Consider the following 20,279-nt stretch of genomic DNA (forward strand, 5'->3'; position numbering starts at 1 on the left):
TTTTAATCATTCTCGTTATAATGGTGAAGACAAAATATTCAGTATATTGTTGTATCACGGACAAAGGTAACAAATATAAAATCTGGATTTCCTTTTTTGAGGCCAAAAATAAATGAGGCAGTTGGGTCAATTTATAAGTGTTAAATTAAAAAAGCATGTGCTACATATAAATACTGCTGCCATTTCCCTGATTTTGTCAAAGCCAAGTTCGTATCAAATAACAAATGGTGGAGAATTTCGACAGGAGGGAAATGAGGATCTACAATTTCTTGGAAATTTTTTTGGCCTTTAGAATCAAAGTGATGCTAGGAATTTTATAATCACATGGCACTTGTAAAACAACGGCATAGCCAATCTAAGTTTCAGTAAAAAATCAGTATTCAATGGATAGGTTGATGAGACATTGATTTGCATAATTTTGGATACATGAAAACAAAAAAGATTTATAAATAATTTTAAGACTCAGACTATATATTTTATGTTCCTATGATCCTTCTTTAATACATGGAGGATAGACGGTCATGAACAGGAAAGTAACGGAACAACCTTTGAATTCTAGAACTTGTGTATCTGAGGTACCGTAAGAGACAAGATATTTCTGATTAAATAATCAGCATTAAATCAACAAATATCGTGCAACAATAATCATAATCTGCCATCGACTTTGTACACAAAACAGAGTTTAACAACAACCATGTTATACAAAAACATTGTTTACACATATAATAATGTAGATATATTCGAAAATGAAAAAATATAATTAACCACATCAAACCATTAAGGCTCAACAATATAGCATATACAATTACACAAAAACATTACATTCTTAATAACTTTCTCCAATCATAAAAAAAATGAAATAATGATTTCTGTTTAATAATGCAAACATATATACCCTATGACTACAACAGTAATTTTATAACAATTCATTTACAAATCCACTAAAAATGTCATATTTTCAATAATAAAAGATGCTTGATTTCCAAACTATTAACATAAGCTTAGGTATCAAATGTTCAAAATATATTTTGGTTTGATCATACCATAAGCTGAAACAGTAAATATTACGGCCTGGTGACCTCATATCCTCATAAAATTGGTATCATTTGAAACAGTATTGCAAACTTATTATAAAGATGTAAAATAAATGATCATTAATTCATAATATATGGAGTTTGTATTTTTCTTCTTTATTTTAAATGAAATTAAAAGTAAAGTGACCAATTGTTCACTCTTTCAAGGTCAAAACAGTTGGTTTCGGTATAATTTTTACATATATTTTTTCTACTCATAAAACCCTTTAAGATGATACCAAAACAATAAGGGGTCCCAGGCAACCAGAGTTCACATAATTGTACATCTGATATGTAACTTCTTCCTGAGTAATACACACCTAAATAACCACTAACAATCTGAACAATGTGCATCGGAATGATCAAGCCGAAAACAACCTTTGACACAAACAACTGAAACAAAACCATATTAACAATCAAAATTAACAAAAAACAAAGACCTGATTCTCCATTAACTACTGTTTTGCATTCTCCATAAAGGCCACATACATGTGTATCATTCAAAAAGTGCTCAGACAACCTCTATTATTTGATAATGTTCAAAAAGAATAGCCTCTATTACTTATACTAAAGTATAGATTCTTTTTAAGAACTATTAAGAAAATCTTGACTTTAATTCATTCCAGACCTGACAGAACGCCCTTTAAACCGCGATCCTGTTGGAATATAGGACACACTTTGGTTATCTTAAAGCATCAATTTTTTTCAGTATCTCTGTTACTGCAGTCACAACCGTAGTCCCGGTCCAAATGACCAAAAGTTACAACCTTGATTTAGTAAGGAATGATTGGAAATTGTCCAATGTGAGCGGGGTGTACGTCCCTGCCGCTTCGTTGTAGTAAAACAGCGGATCGTCTATATTTTCCGGGTGAAAACCATCCTTTCTGAGCTGTGTTTTCTGCTGTTTATGGGTCACAGTAACGGATTCTTCCTTTGGAAAGCGGATGAACAGTGGTCGGGAGTAGTTGGGGAGGTTTTCTTTACAGTGGTTGAATATGTCCTTCAGGACTTTTGGGGTCAGTTGCATATTGCCCTCCAAGTGAATGGCTGCCATTCCAGCACGACCTTCTGAACCTGAAAATATATTCTTTTGGAATCAATATCCTGAATTGTGTATACAAACAATCAAGCAAAGAAAATAAGATATTTTTCAATACAAGTTTGTGTATCAGAAACAAAGACAGTCAACATTTTAATATGGCAGTAACTTTTTTCATAGATATCACATCCACTGACCTGGAACCTCCACACCGTACACATTTGCATCATGTATGCAAGATAGTTTGGTGAGGATGTTGGACACCTCGTATGTGGCTACATTCTCCCCCTTCCATCTGTAACAACGAAGCATTTAGGTTTAAATTAGAATACATTAAGGGTTTCACTCAAACAAGAGCTGTCATCGGAGTGACAAATACCCGGTACCCTCTATGCCACTGGAATTTTTAAACTATTTCTTTGAAAAGGTGCCACAACTCCATCAAACATTGATAGATTGTAACCTGTATTTTAGTGTTCAACACATGTACCAAACATTTTATATATTCATTGTATGTGTCAGAAATTGAAAAGGGGCCATAACTCTGTCAAAAATTGGTTATAATGGTAGTTTTATAAACTAATTCAAAACGGGTCAAAAATTATCATCCGGACACCATTATGATTTGCAAAATCTAAGTTGAAAAGTCCATAACTCTGTCAAATTTAGGGTTCGTAAACAAAGCCAAACTTTATTTCATGGTGTTAAACATTTGTGCCATTTTTTTAAATCTGTCAATCCTTCTGCACAAAACCAACGGACCGACCGATTGACTGACAAGCTCACTGCTATATACCCCAACACTTTTTTTCATTGAGGTATAAAACTGCTCAGCACCTGAAAGTATCGCCAACACGATCTCTGAAGTACACAAAGTAATCCTTGTCCACACTAAGCAGGTCCCCGAAGTTGAAGAAGGCATCTCCCTCCTTGACCACGTTGCGGAGAACTTTCTTCTCATTGATTTCACGGCCACCCTTGTAGAACTGCAAGTTCTGGTAATTAGGTGGAATGGTGCCCAAGAGCAGACCCGTTTCACCTTTGGTATTGAAAAGTACAATTTATTAAAGGAAAAAAGCGATTTCTTCAGCTGAGATGTTAGTCACAATTTTTTCACATTTTGCTATTAACTGAATGCGCAAAAAATAAAATTTGCAGATGGTTGTCTTATGAGCAATTTTTATTAATACAAACAAGTTCTTGTAAGTATTCAGAATTTACTGATTTTATCATAAGTTAGTGTAGAAGTTAACATATGCTTAAAAAAAGGAGTTAATGATTGAAATACTGGTATGTGTTACTAGCAGCTTATACTAGAAAAGTTAAGAAAGTAATATATCAGTCTAATCAAACATCATCTGAAAAGCTTATAACAAAGCTAAATAACCAGTTGCAACTGGAATGCACAGGCCCTTCTTATTACGGATAGCGTCCCCTGTGTCCACATCTACCTTGACCAGCAGTTTCGGTGTTGGGTCCAACTTGTTCTAACAAAGGGAAACATGGAATAACACAAACTTATGATTTATGTAAATCAAAAATGAAGTAAACCAAAGGTCCCGACTTTTAATTATTCAATATTAAAAGTCAAAAATACTATTATCATTATAGAGGTAATGACAATTTCCTGTAATGTTCAATTGGTAGGCTGCAATCGCACCATTGTATGAAAAGAAATCTGCAAACCATAAAATGACCAACTCAAAGTCACCATTGTAAGGTCAAAGTTCACAAACCATAAAACGACTGGCTCAATGTCACCATTGTAGGTCAAAGTTCACAAACCATAAAATGACTGGCTCAATGTCATCATTGTAGGTCAAAGTTCACAAACCATAAAATGACTGGCTCATGTCACCATTGTAGGCCAAAGTTCACAAACAATAAAAATGACTGGCTCATGTCATCATTGTAGGCCAAAGTATCCAAAAACCCATAAAATGACTAGCTCAATGCCACCATTGTATGTCAAAGTATCTGCAAACCATAAAATGACTGGCTCAATCTCACCATTGTAAGTCAAAGTATCTGCAAACCATAAAATGACTAGCTCAATGTCACCATTGTAAGTCAAAGTATCTGCAAACCATAAAATGACTGGCTCAATGTCACCATTGTAAGTCAAAGTATCTGCAAACCATAAAATGACTGGCTCAATGTCACCATTGTAAGTCAAAGTATCTGCAAACCATAAAATGACTGGCTCAATGTCACCATTGTAAGTCAAAGTATCTGCAAACCATAAAATGACTGGCTCAATGTCACCATTGTAGGCCAAAGTATCAACAAAACATAAAAGAACTTTTTGGAGGTTGGACCGCTTGATCATAAGAGAACATTCTCTCAACAATTGATTTTGATTTTTGTCTTGGTCAGCTTTTTCATTGTAAATTGTCCTCCTTTCTATCAGTTAAGTAAGAATTGAAATTAATTCATCCACAATCAGAACTTTTGTAAGCACAAAATATTTTTAATTTGTGTAACATATGATATAGGTGTATGTATTCTGTATTATATACTCTGTAGTATGTACATTCATGAATATATAACACAGTCATCATATTTTAGTATATCTTTTAACAAAAAACATTTTGAAGCTCAAGGTTATGATGCAAAAATACCCATTATAAAGATAGGTCCCATTTCATGAACTAAGGTCCCACATGATAAAACCACCAAAGTTCCACATAAGAAATCAAAGTTCCAGATTATAAACCAAAGTTCCACATTATAAACTGAAGTTCCACATTACAAGATTAATGAGTAAAATAGTTGGATTACAGTACAGAACTTTTCAGTTCTCCCCAAGGTTTTCTGGCAAATACCTAAAAACACTAATTGATTGTTCTATATTATGTAAGGTTACATAAAGAGCATGTATATTTTGTACAACTCTGGGCGCGTACATGGTTTTACTATAATATCAACAAGGAATAGGGTGCATCTAATCATTATCAGTAATAAGCTCTTTTACTAATGCCAATCCAAGCCATATTACGCCTGCCACTGTATGGCTTATCAGTACATATCAGTACTTCATAGGAGATTATTGCAAATTAATCAAAAATTGACCCTCATGCATGACAAACTTAGTTTTATAGCATTTCTTTTGGTTTGATGAATTAGTAATCATGTAAAGTTAAATTTTCTGATAAACTAAAACAACATACTAATAGCGGTGAAAATCGACCACATGAGCCTGTGCGATTACTGAGGTTCATCATGGAAACCGTTCCTTCAGTGGCCCCAAAGAATTCACATATTTGGGGAATTTTGTATCTATTTTTGAATTTCTCCCAAATGTCTGACCTCAGCCCGTTGCCAACAGCTACCCGACAACAATGCTTGCTATCTAGTGGGCTCTGAAAGCACAACATCAACATTGAATTAATTATTGGGTTAATTCTACATGCTATAAGTTCTGGAGTCAGGAGGGAATCTTTAACAGTTTTCAGAGTTTAGACTGCAAGTATTATGGAGAGATGTTTCCATATCCTCCATTGATTATCACAGTTTTTAACCAGCTCTGAAAGATGGAAATTCTATATGCATAAAAATGATATATTGAATATTATTTGAGTACAGAAATCACAATAGAGCCAAACTGTGGTCTTTTGACTGAGTGCTATCCCGTTAAAACATATAACCTACAGGGGGAAGGCAATTATTTAAATAGTATATGGGCAGGTGTCTTTTTTGCTAATACGGACCCTGAAAGGGTAAATTTGCTTCTGTAGTGGGGGTGGTATAATTTTAAAAGTGCCTTCACCCTAGGGTTATATGTTTAAATGGAATAGCCCTGACATGATTTTCCTAAATGAGAGGCATAGTTATATAAAGATGGCTTAAGTAAAAAGATGTGAATCTTATTTTATTATTTTTGGCCCTTAAAACTAACTGAACTAAAGGGAATTTAAAGAACGGGCTAAACTCATTCATAAGGTTGGTTTTACATGCTTTGAAACATTTTATATACAGAAAACAATCAGGCATATACAATTGTATTCTACATAGGAGATTACTGCCACTGCCAATAAAATAACATGCAATGAGAATGTATTCTTGCTTAAAAGTACATTTGCTGAAGAACGTTTTTACATATACGAAATGCAAAACTTAAAATTCTCTCAGTTAACCTATAACAACGAAAAACCAAATGCTTACCTCAGGTACTGCCAGTAAGTAGCGACACAGTTCCCCGATATACTGCAGCACTGTAACATTGTGTCTTCGAACATCCTCAAAGAAATGCTGCGCTGAAAACTTGCGCCGCAACACCATCGTAGCACCTGCAAACAAAAAGCTGCCTTACCACACCACAGATACTGCATATGAGTCCTACCACCACAGGATGTTATCAAGGGGTAAATGCCATAGGGTACCAATAACTTCTATACTTGAATATTTACATTCACCTAGTCCTTTGTTTAGATAAAACTTGACTTCTATATTGTATAACACACAAGGTATTATGACGTCATTGTTTATATCAATATTGAGCAGCCCGACATCATTTAACAATGATATACGACGTTACAAAATCAGCTATTCTGTTATACAAACGTATCTTGTCTGTTACACTTCTTAAAAACAAGTACTCAATTGCAGAAGATACTGCTAGTGTTTAATCACAATGAATATTTCTTTCAAAATGTAAATATAAGTATTAATCACAGGGTAGTGGTGTTTGTGATCACATGGTTCTTGTCTGCACTATGGTACATCAGGGTGGTTGTTTTTGTGATCACCAAGTTTGCGTTTGCACTATGGTACAACAGGGTAGTGGTTTTTGTGATCACCAGGTTCTCGTCTGCACTATGGTACAACAGGGTATTGGTGTTTTTGATCACCAGGTTCGCGTTTGCACTATGGTACAACAGGGTAGTGGTGTTTGTGATCACAAGCCTCGTCTGCACTAAGGTACAGCAGGGTAGTGGTGTTTGTGATCACCATGTTCTCATCTGCAGTATGGTACAACAGGGTAGTGGTGTTTGTGATCACCAGGTTCTCGTCTGCACTATGGTACAGCAGGGTAGTTGTTTTTGTGATCACAAAGATCTCGTCTGCACTATGGTACAGCAGGGTATTGGTGTTTGTGATCACCAGGTTCTCATCTGCAGTATCGTACAACAGAGTAGTGGTTTTTGTGATCACAAGGATCTCGTCTGCACTATGGTACAGCAGGGTAGTGGTGCTTGTGATCACCAGGTTCTAGTCTGCACTATGGTACAACAGGGTAGTGGTGTTTGTGATCACCAGGATCTCATCTGCACTATGGTACAGCAGGGTAGTGGTGTTTGTGATCACCAGGTTCTCATCTGCACTATGGTACAGCAGGGTAGTGGTGTTTGTGATCACAAGGTTTTCATCTGCACTAAGGTACAGCAGGGTAGTGGTTTTTGTGATCACAAGGATCTTGTCAGAACTGTGGTACAGCAGGATAGTGTTGTTTGTGATCACAAGACTCCACACTGTGGTACAGCAGGGTAGTGTTGTTTGTGATTACAAGACTCTCGTCTACACTGTGGTACAGTAGGGTAGTGTTGTTTGTGATCACAAGACTCTCATCTGCACTTAGGTACAGAAGGGTAGTGGTGTTTGTGATCACAAGCCTCGTCTGCACTAAGGTACAGCAGGGTAGTGGTGTTTGTGATCACATGGATCTCGTCTGCAATATGGTACAGCAGGGTAGTGCTGTTTGTGATCACCAGGTTCTCGTCTGCACTATGGTACAGAAGGGTAGTGGTGTTTGTGATCACCAGGTTCTCGTCTGCACTATGGTACAGCAGGGTAGTGGTGTTTGTGATCACAAGGTTCTCGTCTGCACTATGGTACAACAGGGTGGTGTTGTTTGTGATCACAAGCTTATCGTCTGAACTGTGGTACAGCAGGGTAGTGGTGTTTGTGATCACAAGCTTATTGTCTGAACTGTGGTACAGCAGGGTAGTGGTATGGACAATATGAGTATATAAGTATTGAGGCTTAATAGTAAAACAGAGGTGAAACACCAGTAACATACCCTGATCCAGTGTGCTCATTAGTCCTACTCCAGCAGCGCTGTGATACAGTGGAGTAACAGTGTACACAATGTCAGAAGGCTTGAAGTAAAACAGCTGAAAAAACTTGCTCATCCCAATTGCCTTTGCCTGACTGATAATAGCTGGCTTTGGTAGACCTGTAATATAATATTTGATATTCTTTCTTCATTGTTTTACAATAATTACATTAAGGCCTATCATAAAGTTGTTATCACAGTGTAGGATCAATATTAAGAACAATAGTTTTGTACTTTTACAGAATAATACAAGGGCTGTATTGTGAAACAGTATTGAAAACAAAATTCAAAAATGTTGACTGGAAGCCTTCTTTTGTGTAGTTTTTAACAATGTCCCTTTTTGGCAAGGACCGCTTTGACACATCACGGTGTCGTGAAGTAAAATATGCAATTTATTTCAAAGACTGCACTCTGCCAATATTTGACTATGCTTTATCTCATTGTGTGTTTTCTTCATAATCTTATATTATGAAACTATAAAGATCAGTGAAAAGTAACTTATACCTTATTTTTTGGATTGTTCTGATTTTTTCTTATGTCTTATCCTGTCAGATAAATTGTAGTTGCTCTATGCTCATGAAAACCCTCTAAAGCACAATTAATAACACTGTCAAGGTCACCTTTCATTTAAGCCAGAAAAAGATAAAATGTTTGGAGAAAACGTATTCACATTTCTACGTATACACATTTCTACGTACACAAATTCATATCAAATGCAAAAACGACCAGGTGTAAGGGATAACTGTTTATAAGAATAAACCACAAAAAATCATCAGAGGAATTATTCCTTCTTTAAATTCATTAACATTACTATTTTTGCCCATGAGTTTCTCGATCCTATAAAATTCTTGAATCATTTATGATCACTTTAAAAAAAATCACAATCTTTCAAGAGGTATTCAGGTTATTAAATATCCATTTCATCTTGATTTATGTTGCATATGATGTTTGTATCATGCAAACTTTGATTATGATATCTTATGACCCAAAACATTTTCAAAGAGTTTCGTGTTCCATACCCTTAGTTTCCTTAGCAACCTTTACTAGAATACAATAGTGTCATATCAACATAGTCTGTTTTTTAAATGATCAAATATATGCGATTCTTTGAAAATTTCCGTCAATATTACATAACTATATTGATATTTACAAAAACAAAGCCTGTCAACAAACTTTATGAACAGCCCTCATAGTTACTCGTCCTAAATTGGTATTCCACAAATAGAATTCAAATGTTACTGTCCTTGAGAAAGCCAAATCGTTGTGTTTAAAATATTGTTTCTCTGATTTGTACATCCACAATGATTTTCTTTCACTCATCAGTTCTCAAGTACAAAGTCAAAATGGGATAACTTATACTGGTACCATTTATTCTCATATTTGAATGGTTACAAGGCAGAGCTGTGTTGTGATTAAAGTTACACATAATTAGCACTTCGTGTTTGTTGAATATAATTTCAATAACTGATGTAGTGGGTGCAGCAACTATGACTTACCTGTAGTCCCTGAGGTGAAGATATAACAACACGGCGTGGGTAAGTCCATTCCAGCTCGCGCTGTCCGACACAGGGGAACTGGATGGGCAGATAACATCAAGTCGTCCCAACTTGTGTAGGCGGGACCCACCATTAAGGGCTGACCCTGGATAAAAATAGGAAGGTCACCTAATTCGCCGCGAACCTCTTCTATCTTTGGCAGAATGTAATCACCTGGAAAATTTAATATTTAACATTAGGAACTGCCGCAGCATAAAAAGGGATGCCAGTCTGTTCTCCCTGAACATATGAATTTTGAGCAAGCTTTGCAAGAGATGGCCGAGAAGTTACGAAAATGTTACAGAATTGTTTCGGGGCCAACATGACTAGGGCCATCCCTGGATGAAGATAGGGAGATCTACTGCAAACCTCTTCAAAAATTTACAGGATGTACTCCACTGGGACCAACTTGGCACATAAATTTGGTCCAATTCCAAATGCTAACACATACATTTTTCTCAAACGTGAAAATAAAATTCCGTTTATTATGTTGTTATTGTTTTGTATGAAATATGTTTTTTAAATTGGATCTCAACAGTGTTTTGGTATAGAACAGTTTGTGTATTCTATAAAAAAAAAAAAACAAACACATTTTGTTCTCGTTTCTGTCTATTTTTTAAACAATTTTGTTCATTTCTAAGCAATTTCCTGTGAAATGCCCCAGCCCCATTCCAAAATTGGTCGAAAAAAATACTGTGCAGAGAGCACTCATATAAATTACATAAAGGCAGAAAGAAACTTTAAATTCAAATATTACTCATACACATTTAATTCATTATACATAATATAAGCATATATGTTCACATGTGAACTTCTCAAACCAGACATACCAGCTCCAATGATGAGAGCCTTAGCTTCGCTGGCCTTGAGTGTATGGATCAGTGGCTGGCCTCGAATGTGGAAGTTGATAAACGCTACTGCAATACCAAGCTTTTGTAGACCTGAAATGCACCAAGATGTGTTAAATGATTAAAAAGACACTGCTGTAAAAGGCAAAGTTCATCATCATTGCACTACTGAAAGCCTGCAGTATGTATATTAAGTTCTTTGGGGTACATTATAGGTCCTTGACATTGCTAATTGATAAAAAAATAAATATTTTTTTGAAAAAAAACTTATATTACTGAAAAATGGTTTTATTATACATTTCTTCAATTTAATATAGTTAAAAACTATCATTCTTTATATGACAAATTTATCTGTTCTAAATTAATTTTAAACCATAATGGTTATTAATTATAAACCATAATGGCTTTCAATTATTTATTGTTTTACTTATTTTTATATGTGGAGTAAACTTTATTCTACTACATGTAATACTGACATTCTACATAGTATGCAAATGTGGCATTAGTGTTTCTATCTGGCTTTATAATGCATGATAGTAACTTTGTTAATTGTAAGTTATATATGGACTGTACAAACACTTGATCATTCAGGGTCAAAATCTGGAATTCTGGATTGAGAGATAACTCAAACTTCTCAACGGAGAATTTGTTGAAAGATTATATACGTAGTATTAAGCTTACAGAGTATTAATTATTTTACTACTGTTCAGATTTGATGTGTGTAGAATTTTTTTTTGAAAATAACATATACAAATATAAAAGAAAACATTCATTTCAATTTAACATTCATGTCAATATTAATGTGCTTTTTACGATTGCTTATTATTTCTATTATAGTAAAGAATAAATGAACCAAAAACTCGCCTAAGAATGTCCATATAAATGCAGGCTCATTTTCAATCATAATTGCCACACAGTCGCCAACTTTCAGCCCCCATTTTGCAGCGATGTTAGCTACTCTATTTGTCTGCTGATCCACAAACTCATATGTATAAATGCGATCCTCAAATATTATGAACGGTTTCTTCGGATATTTCTCAACTGCTTCTTCAAACATGTTGATGAGAAAGCGTTTGTTCACTTGATCTGCCATCAGCTTTTTGCCTGCGTTTCCACCATTTTTCATCATACGGAGATCATAGCCAATCCAGGGAAAAAAAGCGCGCCACGAGAGAATTCCCGCGCCGACAGCACCAGCTGTTCCAAGGATTAACTTGTCCTTTTTCGTCGGCATGTTGAGTGCCTCTCAAACCTAAAGATATAATAACTTCACAATAAATAAAAGGATCAACGGATATGTTTTGCCAAGTGTCAAGCAAAAAAATGAATATACACTGGTTTTAAATACCATTAATCTTGGTCTGAAGGTCTCATTATGGCCACCTGTCCCCTCCCCCTTATGTTAAGGATTTTAGCATTTTGCCTATATGTGCTCTTGCCAGTCTTGGCCTAAAAAGCAACTATCTTTGCTTAAAAACAACAGAATAAAATAAAGGCATAAAATACTGTTCTGAGTAGTGTAAACCCTTCAGACGACAACTGTATACGTCCTGTGCTGCAAATGTGGAAATAGAATATCTTCATTTTTGTATTGTATTTGCGAAATAAAAAGAAAACGACTTACTGCAGAGTGTATTGTCCAGTTAATGCTCACAGTTTAAAGCTTGTGTAGAAAAGGTCATGTATTAGAACGTTCGGGGGTCTAAAAAGCGTAACGGAAAAGTTCATTTTTCGTTGATATTTAGTAGTAAGAGTGTTGTCTGCTATTAGAATGTTGTGTGCTACCGTAAAATTCTAACGAAGTTTCTATTTCATTTTTATGCGTAAAAAACATATTACGTAGCAATACGTATGGTATTCTAACCTAAGTGCATGATGAAGGCCAAGTATTTAATATTGCTTAGTTTATTGGCCTTGTCAATTCAGTCTGCCTCCGGTGAATTTATGACGGCAGGGGTTGTGGCTGTGGGTTCAGCTATCCCAGCAGGCTTTCTTGCTGGGTTTAATGTGATCAACTGTATTTTCAGTGAATGCTGTGATGACAAATGGATCTCTACAAATTTTACTGGTATATTGATAAGCACCTATGTCCTTTATGTGGCAATACTTGTTTCAGTGGTTTGCCTCTTTTTCTAAGTAAAACTAAGTCAAGTTATCGTAATTCACCAGTCATTTGTAACTACAGCCCCCAGGTCCAGGGTATCCGTGGTTATAATTGACTGTTGCATAAAAGCCTTATTTTATGCTGATTTATTTTAACTAGATTGTAGAGACAACTGAGAGCTGATATGAATCACTTTGAAGTCCATTTTCTGACTGGAAATGAGTATGGAGTACTGTTGTCCTTTGGAGAGGTCATGATAGCCAATGTATTATCATCTGTATTTTCAAAAGCAGCGTGCTAAAACTTCAAATTAATAACTAACTTTAAAACCTTCCAAGATATTCATAAGAAACTTTGTTACCAGACATGGCCCAAATCTGTCCTGTTTGTGAATTCCTGGATTGAATAATTGTCTACACGTGCCCCTTTATCAAATGAATAATAAGCGAAAGCACATATCTGCTTCGGGTGCTTTCCTATTAAGTTTATCAGTGGCATTGTGGGATTTGGTGTTGTTCATAAGTTTAAGTGGCTGAGTGGTGAGTGCAGCAGACTGGATCAAATCTAAGGATTTTGCTTTTATCCACACTCAGATTTTTGTCTATGTTTAATATCACTTTAAGTGTAAACGGTTCATAATAAATCATATTACTTTAATTATACATGTAGCTGATTGTAAAACTCTCTCATATATGTTTTTTGCAATTAAAATCACTTCAGAAGTTCAGACTTTTCATGTGTTTGTGATTGGTGACAATGCATTTATTTGAATCACATCAGTTTCATGAGCCTTGGTTGAAGACAGAGTATTCATCGTTGACTTGTTTTATTGTTGACTGTTGACTAAATAACTTTGAAATAAAGAAATTATTAACATATGAACATGTACCTGTATGTCACCTGGAATACTTTATTTTATTATCCCCCGCCGAATCGAAGGTTTCGGGAGGAGAATATTGTTTTGGCATTGTCTGTCTGTCCGTCATTCAGTCTGTCCGTCATTCAGTCAGTCTATCCTTCTGTCCGTCTGGAACCATATCTTGGTAGGCATTGATCAGAATATGTTAAGAACTTGGTCAGAATGTTCTTCTTGGTCAAATCTCGACCACTTGTAAAAGAGGGTAATATGGGGTCAAAAACTAGGTCACTAGGTCAAATCTTTGGTACAAACTAGAGGCCTTATTCATGGTCAAATATTCATACAACTTAATCAAAATATTTTACTTGATGAACTCTGGGACGTATGTCACATATGATCGAAAATTAGGTCACTAGGTCAAACTTAGAAAAATCTTGTCAGGAACCATATCATGGTAATGATTGGTCAGATAATGTTTAAATTTGGGCAGGATGTACCCCTTGATGATTTATGGACCGCTTGTAAACGTGGGTCACATGGGGTCAAAAACAAGGTCACTAGCTCAAATCTTAGAAAAATCTTTGAAACACATTAGAGGCAATATGTATGAGATAATATTCATGAAATGTGATCAGAATGTTTCCCTTGGTGAACTATTTGACTATTAAAAAACTGGGTCACATGTGGTAAAAATTAGGTCACTAGGTCAAATCTTACAAAAATCTTGTCAGAAACCATTTTAGGGCAGTGATTGGTTGAATTATGTTCATACATGTATGATAATAAATATCATAACAGTAAAACTCGATGAGCTTGAAAATTACACACAGTGAACATGATCAACAGGTACCTTAAAATGTCATTTTCCACGATTTACTTTTAAATCACTTCAGACATATCTGAACTTTCACTTTGAAATCATTCAAATTCATAGAAACTATTACAAATGTAATTTTTTTGTTACTCTATATACAAAACTTTTATTTCAAATAATTCCAAACAAACTCAAACTTATATTCAACGTTCATAACGGTCCATTTCTCTGCAGCCATATTACATGTTAATATAGGAATATTCCACCTACTTTTCATTTCCAATCCATGAACTTTGCCTAATCAGGCGGGGGATATCAATTCAACAAATTTGCTTGTTTTGTATTTGTTTCAAGTTCGGACTACTCATATTTCAATCATCTGTTGTTTTCATTTGCAGACCTGTCACTTACTATGAGGTCAAAATTATATGGCCAGCATCTTGTCACAGAGCCTGTTGTCAAACATCTTAAAGGTCATGCCAGGGAGAATCCCAGCAAAGCCCTTGCACTGTCATTTCATGGATTAACAGGCACCGGGAAGAACTATGTCTCCCGTATTGTGGCAGAGAAAATTTTCCGTTAAGGAATGAAGAGTAAATATGTTCACCTGATATTAGCCACAAAGGAGTTCCCTCACTCAGAGATGATATCATTTTATAAGGTAGAAACTTGTTACAGTATTGAACGAGACTATTCATTAGAAATTGTGTAAGAATTCTTATGCAAATATGCGAGTTATGAAAAGAGAATGTTTAAGAATCAATCAAAGTACATTAGTGTAAAAACAACAACAATTGGAGTAATAGTTTAAAGATAATATATACAAGTATGTAAGGTTAGAACAAGTAATTTTTTTAAAGAGCCTGTAACATTTTGGTATTCTTGAAATCGTATTTGTTTTACACATTAGAAATATTCTTTTAATTTAGGACAAGTTACGAGACATTATTGAACGAGCTGTAAAGGAATGCCCTCGTTCCTTGATTGTTATTGATGAGATGGACAAAATGCCCCCAGGAGTGATCGACACTATCAAACCATACCTGGATTTCTATGAAGAGCTTGGTGGTGTGGACTACAGAAAATCTACATTCTTTTTCCTCAGGTACACCATGATTGAATTTCAATATCAATTTATGTTACCGTCAGTGACTTTTGTTGTCATATATTTTGTTTGTTTTGTGCTTGATCAGTGCTTTGAAGAGCCAAGGAGTTTTCAAGTATGTGTACAGGGCTCTGACCAAAACTTTTTCTCTTCTTTGACTATTTCACTCATTTTTGTATTTAATGAAAATGGATTTATTTGAAGCACATATTTTGATTTACGTATGGGTTAAGTTTAAAAAGATTACTCAATAGGTATTATTTCTTAAAACAACAAATACTCGATATACTTTATAACATCCATGTGTATAACAATATTGTGTTTTTGTAGTTTTAGCTATTAAAGCCATATTTTACAGCAACACAGCGGGTACAGATATAGCGGAGAGGACCATCAAGTACTGGTCAGAGGGAACACCCAGAGAGAATATCAGGCTGAAAGAAATGGAGGAGGTCATAAGGCTCCCTGCCCTTAATGTGAAAGAAAGCATGTTAAATATATTAAGTGTTTTAACTTATATCCCTTTAAAGGGACTGCCCCAAATTTCTACCAAAAACTTTGGGATAGAATCTTATTTCATTTAATAGCCAAATAAGTTACTTAAACTAATATTTATAAAATGAAAATAGTTCATCATGATGTTATTAAAATATATTTTTTAAAGGTCTCAAAACTTCTTTAAAGGAGAATACACAATTCAAACCAAAATGAAAATAGTCTTCTGAGCCTCATTTGCCATGATTTAAATAATGAATCTCAAATTTTAAAACTTGTGAAATTAGCCAAATTTAAGAGTTAGTTGAAAATATTTGTCGCTACTAGTAAGTTAATCATTGGAGAATGGTGTTATAGGGACTGTGTCACAGATTGGCACCAAAAACAGTTTTTTTCTGTAACGAATCTCATGACAATTATCTAATAGAATGTGTTACGCTTTGATATTATAATTGTAAAAAAATACCAAAATGTAAAAAAAAATTGTGTCGGAGACCGGGTTTGAACCCGCGTTGCCAAAATTGTAGTCCAGCGTCTTACTCACTGCGCTACAAAGGCTTATTCTAATCGGGTGACATAATTAAGCTATACACCTACCTCAGTAATATCACGTGATAACCTCGAGTAGTCTGCCTAAGGAATGAATTCTACCTAATAGACATACCCAGTAATATTTTTTAATGGAAAAATATGAAATAACTACTAAACTTAAATAAATTAAACTATGTGGTACTTCAGTTAGTAAGTTTCAATGCACTGTACACATCGATGCCAAGTTTATGTCAGTTTTCAACATTTTTCTTCTTTTTTCGCTATTTTATCATACGTGAGACAGCCCCTTTAAAGTTATCTTCTGTATCGGGCATTCAAGAATATTTAAAAAAAAAATTTTTTTTGTAGTTTTTCATTTTTTTTTCAAACTGACTATGAAAACTGTAGGGTCGGCGCCTATTTCATAGGTATGGTTAGGTAACCCGAACCGAATGTATTTTTTTAGGCCTTTGGCTATGATGGCATTGCACAAAATGAAAAACTTGGACAGTGACAATGACTGTTACTGACAAAATGTGTCAACATAGGACATTGTGATGGCTGGACTATCAGTCCAGAGTCCTGTAAGTTCATGGGACGTGATTTACTAGCTGATAAGCCCTTGCTGAAACTCAGTAGGTTTCTGATATTAATGCATAGCCCTGAAATGGAAGCCAAGTCTTATGATAATATGTAGTCTCATGTAGTGGCTGAATACCAACATTTTTCAAATAATCTCCCTAGGGTCAAAACTGGCCAAACACCTGGGGTCCTATGTTTTCTGTATACCTATATAGCAAAACTTTGAATATCGTCTTCTCTGAAACATGGCCCACACCTTTGAAATTTGGTATTTAGCCTCATAACATACCAAAACTGTTCACCCCAGGTGTCCTAGGTTTTCTATATACTTCAGCCTCTTTAAGTGGTTGTTTAATTAACAAAACTCTTAATAACCACCAGTCATTTTAATCATGTGAGCGATATAAGACCAATATGGCCCTCTTGTTTCTCTCTTCTATTTTATTGAAGACAAGTGTCCTTCTGTAATTGCAAGTCCCAAACCCTTGATATTTGGTATGTAGCCTTATGTCGTGGTCCTTAACCAAGATGGTTCAAATTATGTCCCTGAAATAAAAATGGCCCATATGTGAACATGATAGTCAATCTTCATGAAGCTAAATCTGAATGTTTGTCTTGGTGCATACCGAACAATCTCAGATATTATGGACAGTTTACAATATCATAAATCTTTACATTAACTACACTGCGAGTAGATGAGTAGCATTTTAATTTAAAAAGAGAACTGAATGACTCTTCTCTTGAGAATCTTAATTATTTATGCCAAAATACACTTCATTGGCAATCAATTTAAACTTAATACAAAATAGAAGTCAAAACATTACAATTAATTTATACTACTTTTGAATTTTTAACAAACTACTTCTTCTGATGTATCGGCATACATCTAAGGTTGTTTTCAATGGAAAATGGTCATTGCAAGGTGTTCCGAATGACCTTGATGAAATCTTTAATAAGTTTGAACGTTGGTAATGTTTGGTCAAAAGCTAGTTTACAAAGTCAAGTCTAAATGCTACACTATTATAGATATAAACAGTTTGAATTGTGCATCAAACGCGCTTCTTTACCTAAAATTTTTATGAAAATTCCTAAAAATTCCTGAAGATCAGACATGGAATTTTAAAAATTCCTTATTTTGAGTCTTATTGAGACCCCTGACTATATACTGTATTCTTTATCTCAAACAAAGTCATATTTCATATCGAGTGTTCGTAACAGGCCATCACTCTGCAGCTTTATTCAATTTGCAAGTTTTGGTTGGAATATTTCACCAACACTTGTTTCCCATTTCAGCTACTTTGCCTTATATTTACCAGTATTCATGCGGAGTATATTAAATCAACAAAATTGGGCGTTTTATATGAATTTAAATATGTTACACTGCACTGTTTCTCTGTTGTTTTCTTTATCAAATATTGTGTAAATGTATCTTTATGAAATATAATATGATTAAGTTGAAAATTGGAAATGAATTACATGCAATGATTTTCAGGTGGATTATGGCACAGTGAGCTAATCACGAAAAACCTCATTTCATCCTATATTCCATTCTTGCCTCTGGAGCGCAAACATGTGAAACAGTGCATTCGAGATGGACTCGTGCAGAGAGGATTCTACGCTACCGAATCAGTCATTCCTGATTCCAAGTTACAGGAGATTGCAGATGAGCTGCAGTACTACCCCAAGGATCTAAATGTTTTCTCATCCACAGGATGTAAACGGATTCTTGAAAAGATTGACTTTGTCATGGAACAAATCTAACTGTAATTGGACTACAATGTACATGGTTTTAAACAAAGTGAATGTGGTGGTTCAAATAACACTTCATATTGACAGCCTCAGAGGTTTTGGGCTTTGTTGTCTGGGATTCCTGGTTCATGGGAAGAAAGGCTGTTATGACATATTGTGCTATAATATATGTTTTGCAGCGTTCAGGCTAATGCCTCTGCCAATGGGATAATATTTAATCATGAAGAAGAGCTCTCACAACAACAAGTCCATAAAGCAAATTACAAAACTGCCAATTTTCAATTAGTTATGAAAACTACCGGCAAATTTCCATTAGTAATTAATTGGTTTTATTAAGTGAGTTATTAATAAGCTCAAAAATGCCACCCAGCCTAAGGTCATGGAACAATTGGTCAGTGCCAGGCTACGCCCAGCCTTCTTACATAAGCAATGACAAGACCAAAAATAAACACTAAATTTTACTTAGTAATTAAGCTTGCATATGATTTTTAGTATAAAAACTGTGCTCATATTGGAATTGATTATTGCATATTATGGTGCAATAAATTCTATGTGTGTGAACATTTCTCTGTGATTTAGCACATTCCATAACCTAAGCAATTGCTTTTAGTAAAGTTATAAAAGAATAAGTTAGGGTAGACTAAGACACAGGTGAAATCATGAAAACAATATGCCGCTCTGTCCATTTGTCCATCCGTTCTTCGGTTGCTCACTCCCTTGTCCATAAAATAACTTCAAAACTATTGATGAGATTGAAATAAAACTAAGTATATAGATAGATGGCAATGAGAGGAAGTGCAGTGCACACGAACCATAATCTTATAATGCATATTTATTAAGTAAACTCCCCTCAACTTGTTTTTTTTACTAATTTGACCTTTTCCGGCACCATATCTTTGAAAATACTAAAGGGATTAAAATGATACTTCAAATATAGAAATGCTGCAATAAAAGGTAGTGCAGAGCTGAAACTTTAAAAGGCTGATGGATGGCAATAAGAGGAAGTGCATTACCTAAGAATCATAATACTGGCCAGAATCTGAAACTCCCCTTATATTTTTCAAAATCAGAGTTTGTCCCGGCAATATCTTGTATATTAGTGAATGCTTTTTAGCTCGACTATTCGAAGAATAAGGAGGGCTATACTACTCGCCCCGGCGTCGGCTTCGGCGTCCGGTTAAAGTTTTAGGGCAAGTTGGGATTTTCACTTCCAAGTCCAATACCCTTTCTTCAATTGACTTAATACTTCACACAGTTGTTCAGGGCCATCACATAATGAGGTTAGATAGCTCCATTTTATCCTTTATACAAATTATGGCCCCTGATTGACTATGGAACTTAGGTTAAAGTTTTAGGGCAGGTTGGGATATTTCTTAATAACTTCTATACCCTTCGTTCAATTGACTTAATACTTCACGCAGTTGTTCGGGACCATCACACAATGAGGTTACATAACTCCATAGTATCCTTTATACAAGTTATGGCCCCTG

General features: G+C 35.0%; 2 protein-coding genes across 2 annotated transcripts; one reads left to right on the forward strand and one right to left on the reverse strand.

The window, feature by feature from the left end:
* On the reverse strand, positions 1 to 12,239 carry LOC128228585 (long-chain fatty acid transport protein 2-like). Its single transcript, XM_052939985.1, has 11 exons — positions 12,175 to 12,239; positions 11,415 to 11,802; positions 10,533 to 10,643; positions 9,664 to 9,876; positions 8,132 to 8,287; positions 6,277 to 6,401; positions 5,283 to 5,474; positions 3,500 to 3,599; positions 2,950 to 3,151; positions 2,310 to 2,407; positions 1 to 2,147 (listed from the first exon to the last, which is right to left on the reverse strand). Exons 2-11 carry the CDS (start codon positions 11,782 to 11,784, stop codon positions 1,834 to 1,836), a joined length of 1,881 nt encoding a protein of 626 aa, XP_052795945.1. The 5' UTR covers positions 11,785 to 11,802; positions 12,175 to 12,239; the 3' UTR covers positions 1 to 1,833.
* Positions 12,240 to 12,342: 103 nt separating this feature from the next.
* LOC128228588 (torsin-1A-like) lies at positions 12,343 to 19,350 on the forward strand. The gene is given in 5 exon segments (XM_052939987.1): positions 12,343 to 12,618; positions 14,726 to 14,988; positions 15,257 to 15,432; positions 15,791 to 15,918; positions 18,533 to 19,350. Coding segments are annotated over 5 exon segments (1,032 nt in total). The 5' UTR covers positions 12,343 to 12,422; the 3' UTR covers positions 18,802 to 19,350.
* Positions 19,351 to 20,279: the final 929 nt, after the last annotated feature.

Source organism: Mya arenaria, chromosome 3, assembly GCF_026914265.1.
Source record: "Mya arenaria isolate MELC-2E11 chromosome 3, ASM2691426v1".
In the NCBI taxonomy this organism is placed as follows: domain Eukaryota; kingdom Metazoa; phylum Mollusca; class Bivalvia; order Myida; family Myidae; genus Mya; species Mya arenaria.

Bases quoted from the DNA above. Each gene is read 5' to 3' on its own strand.
- LOC128228585 (XM_052939985.1), bottom strand. From the start codon at position 11,784: ATGCCGACGAAAAAGGACAAGTTAATCCTTGGAACAGCTGGTGCTGTC. The intron at 6,402-8,131 runs GTATGTTACTGG...TTTTGTTTGCAG, and splicing joins AATGAGCACACTGGATCAGG to GTGCTACGATGGTGTTGCGG. The intron at 2,408-2,949 runs GTGCTGAGCAGT...TCGTTGTTACAG, and splicing joins CGTGTTGGCGATACTTTCAG to ATGGAAGGGGGAGAATGTAG.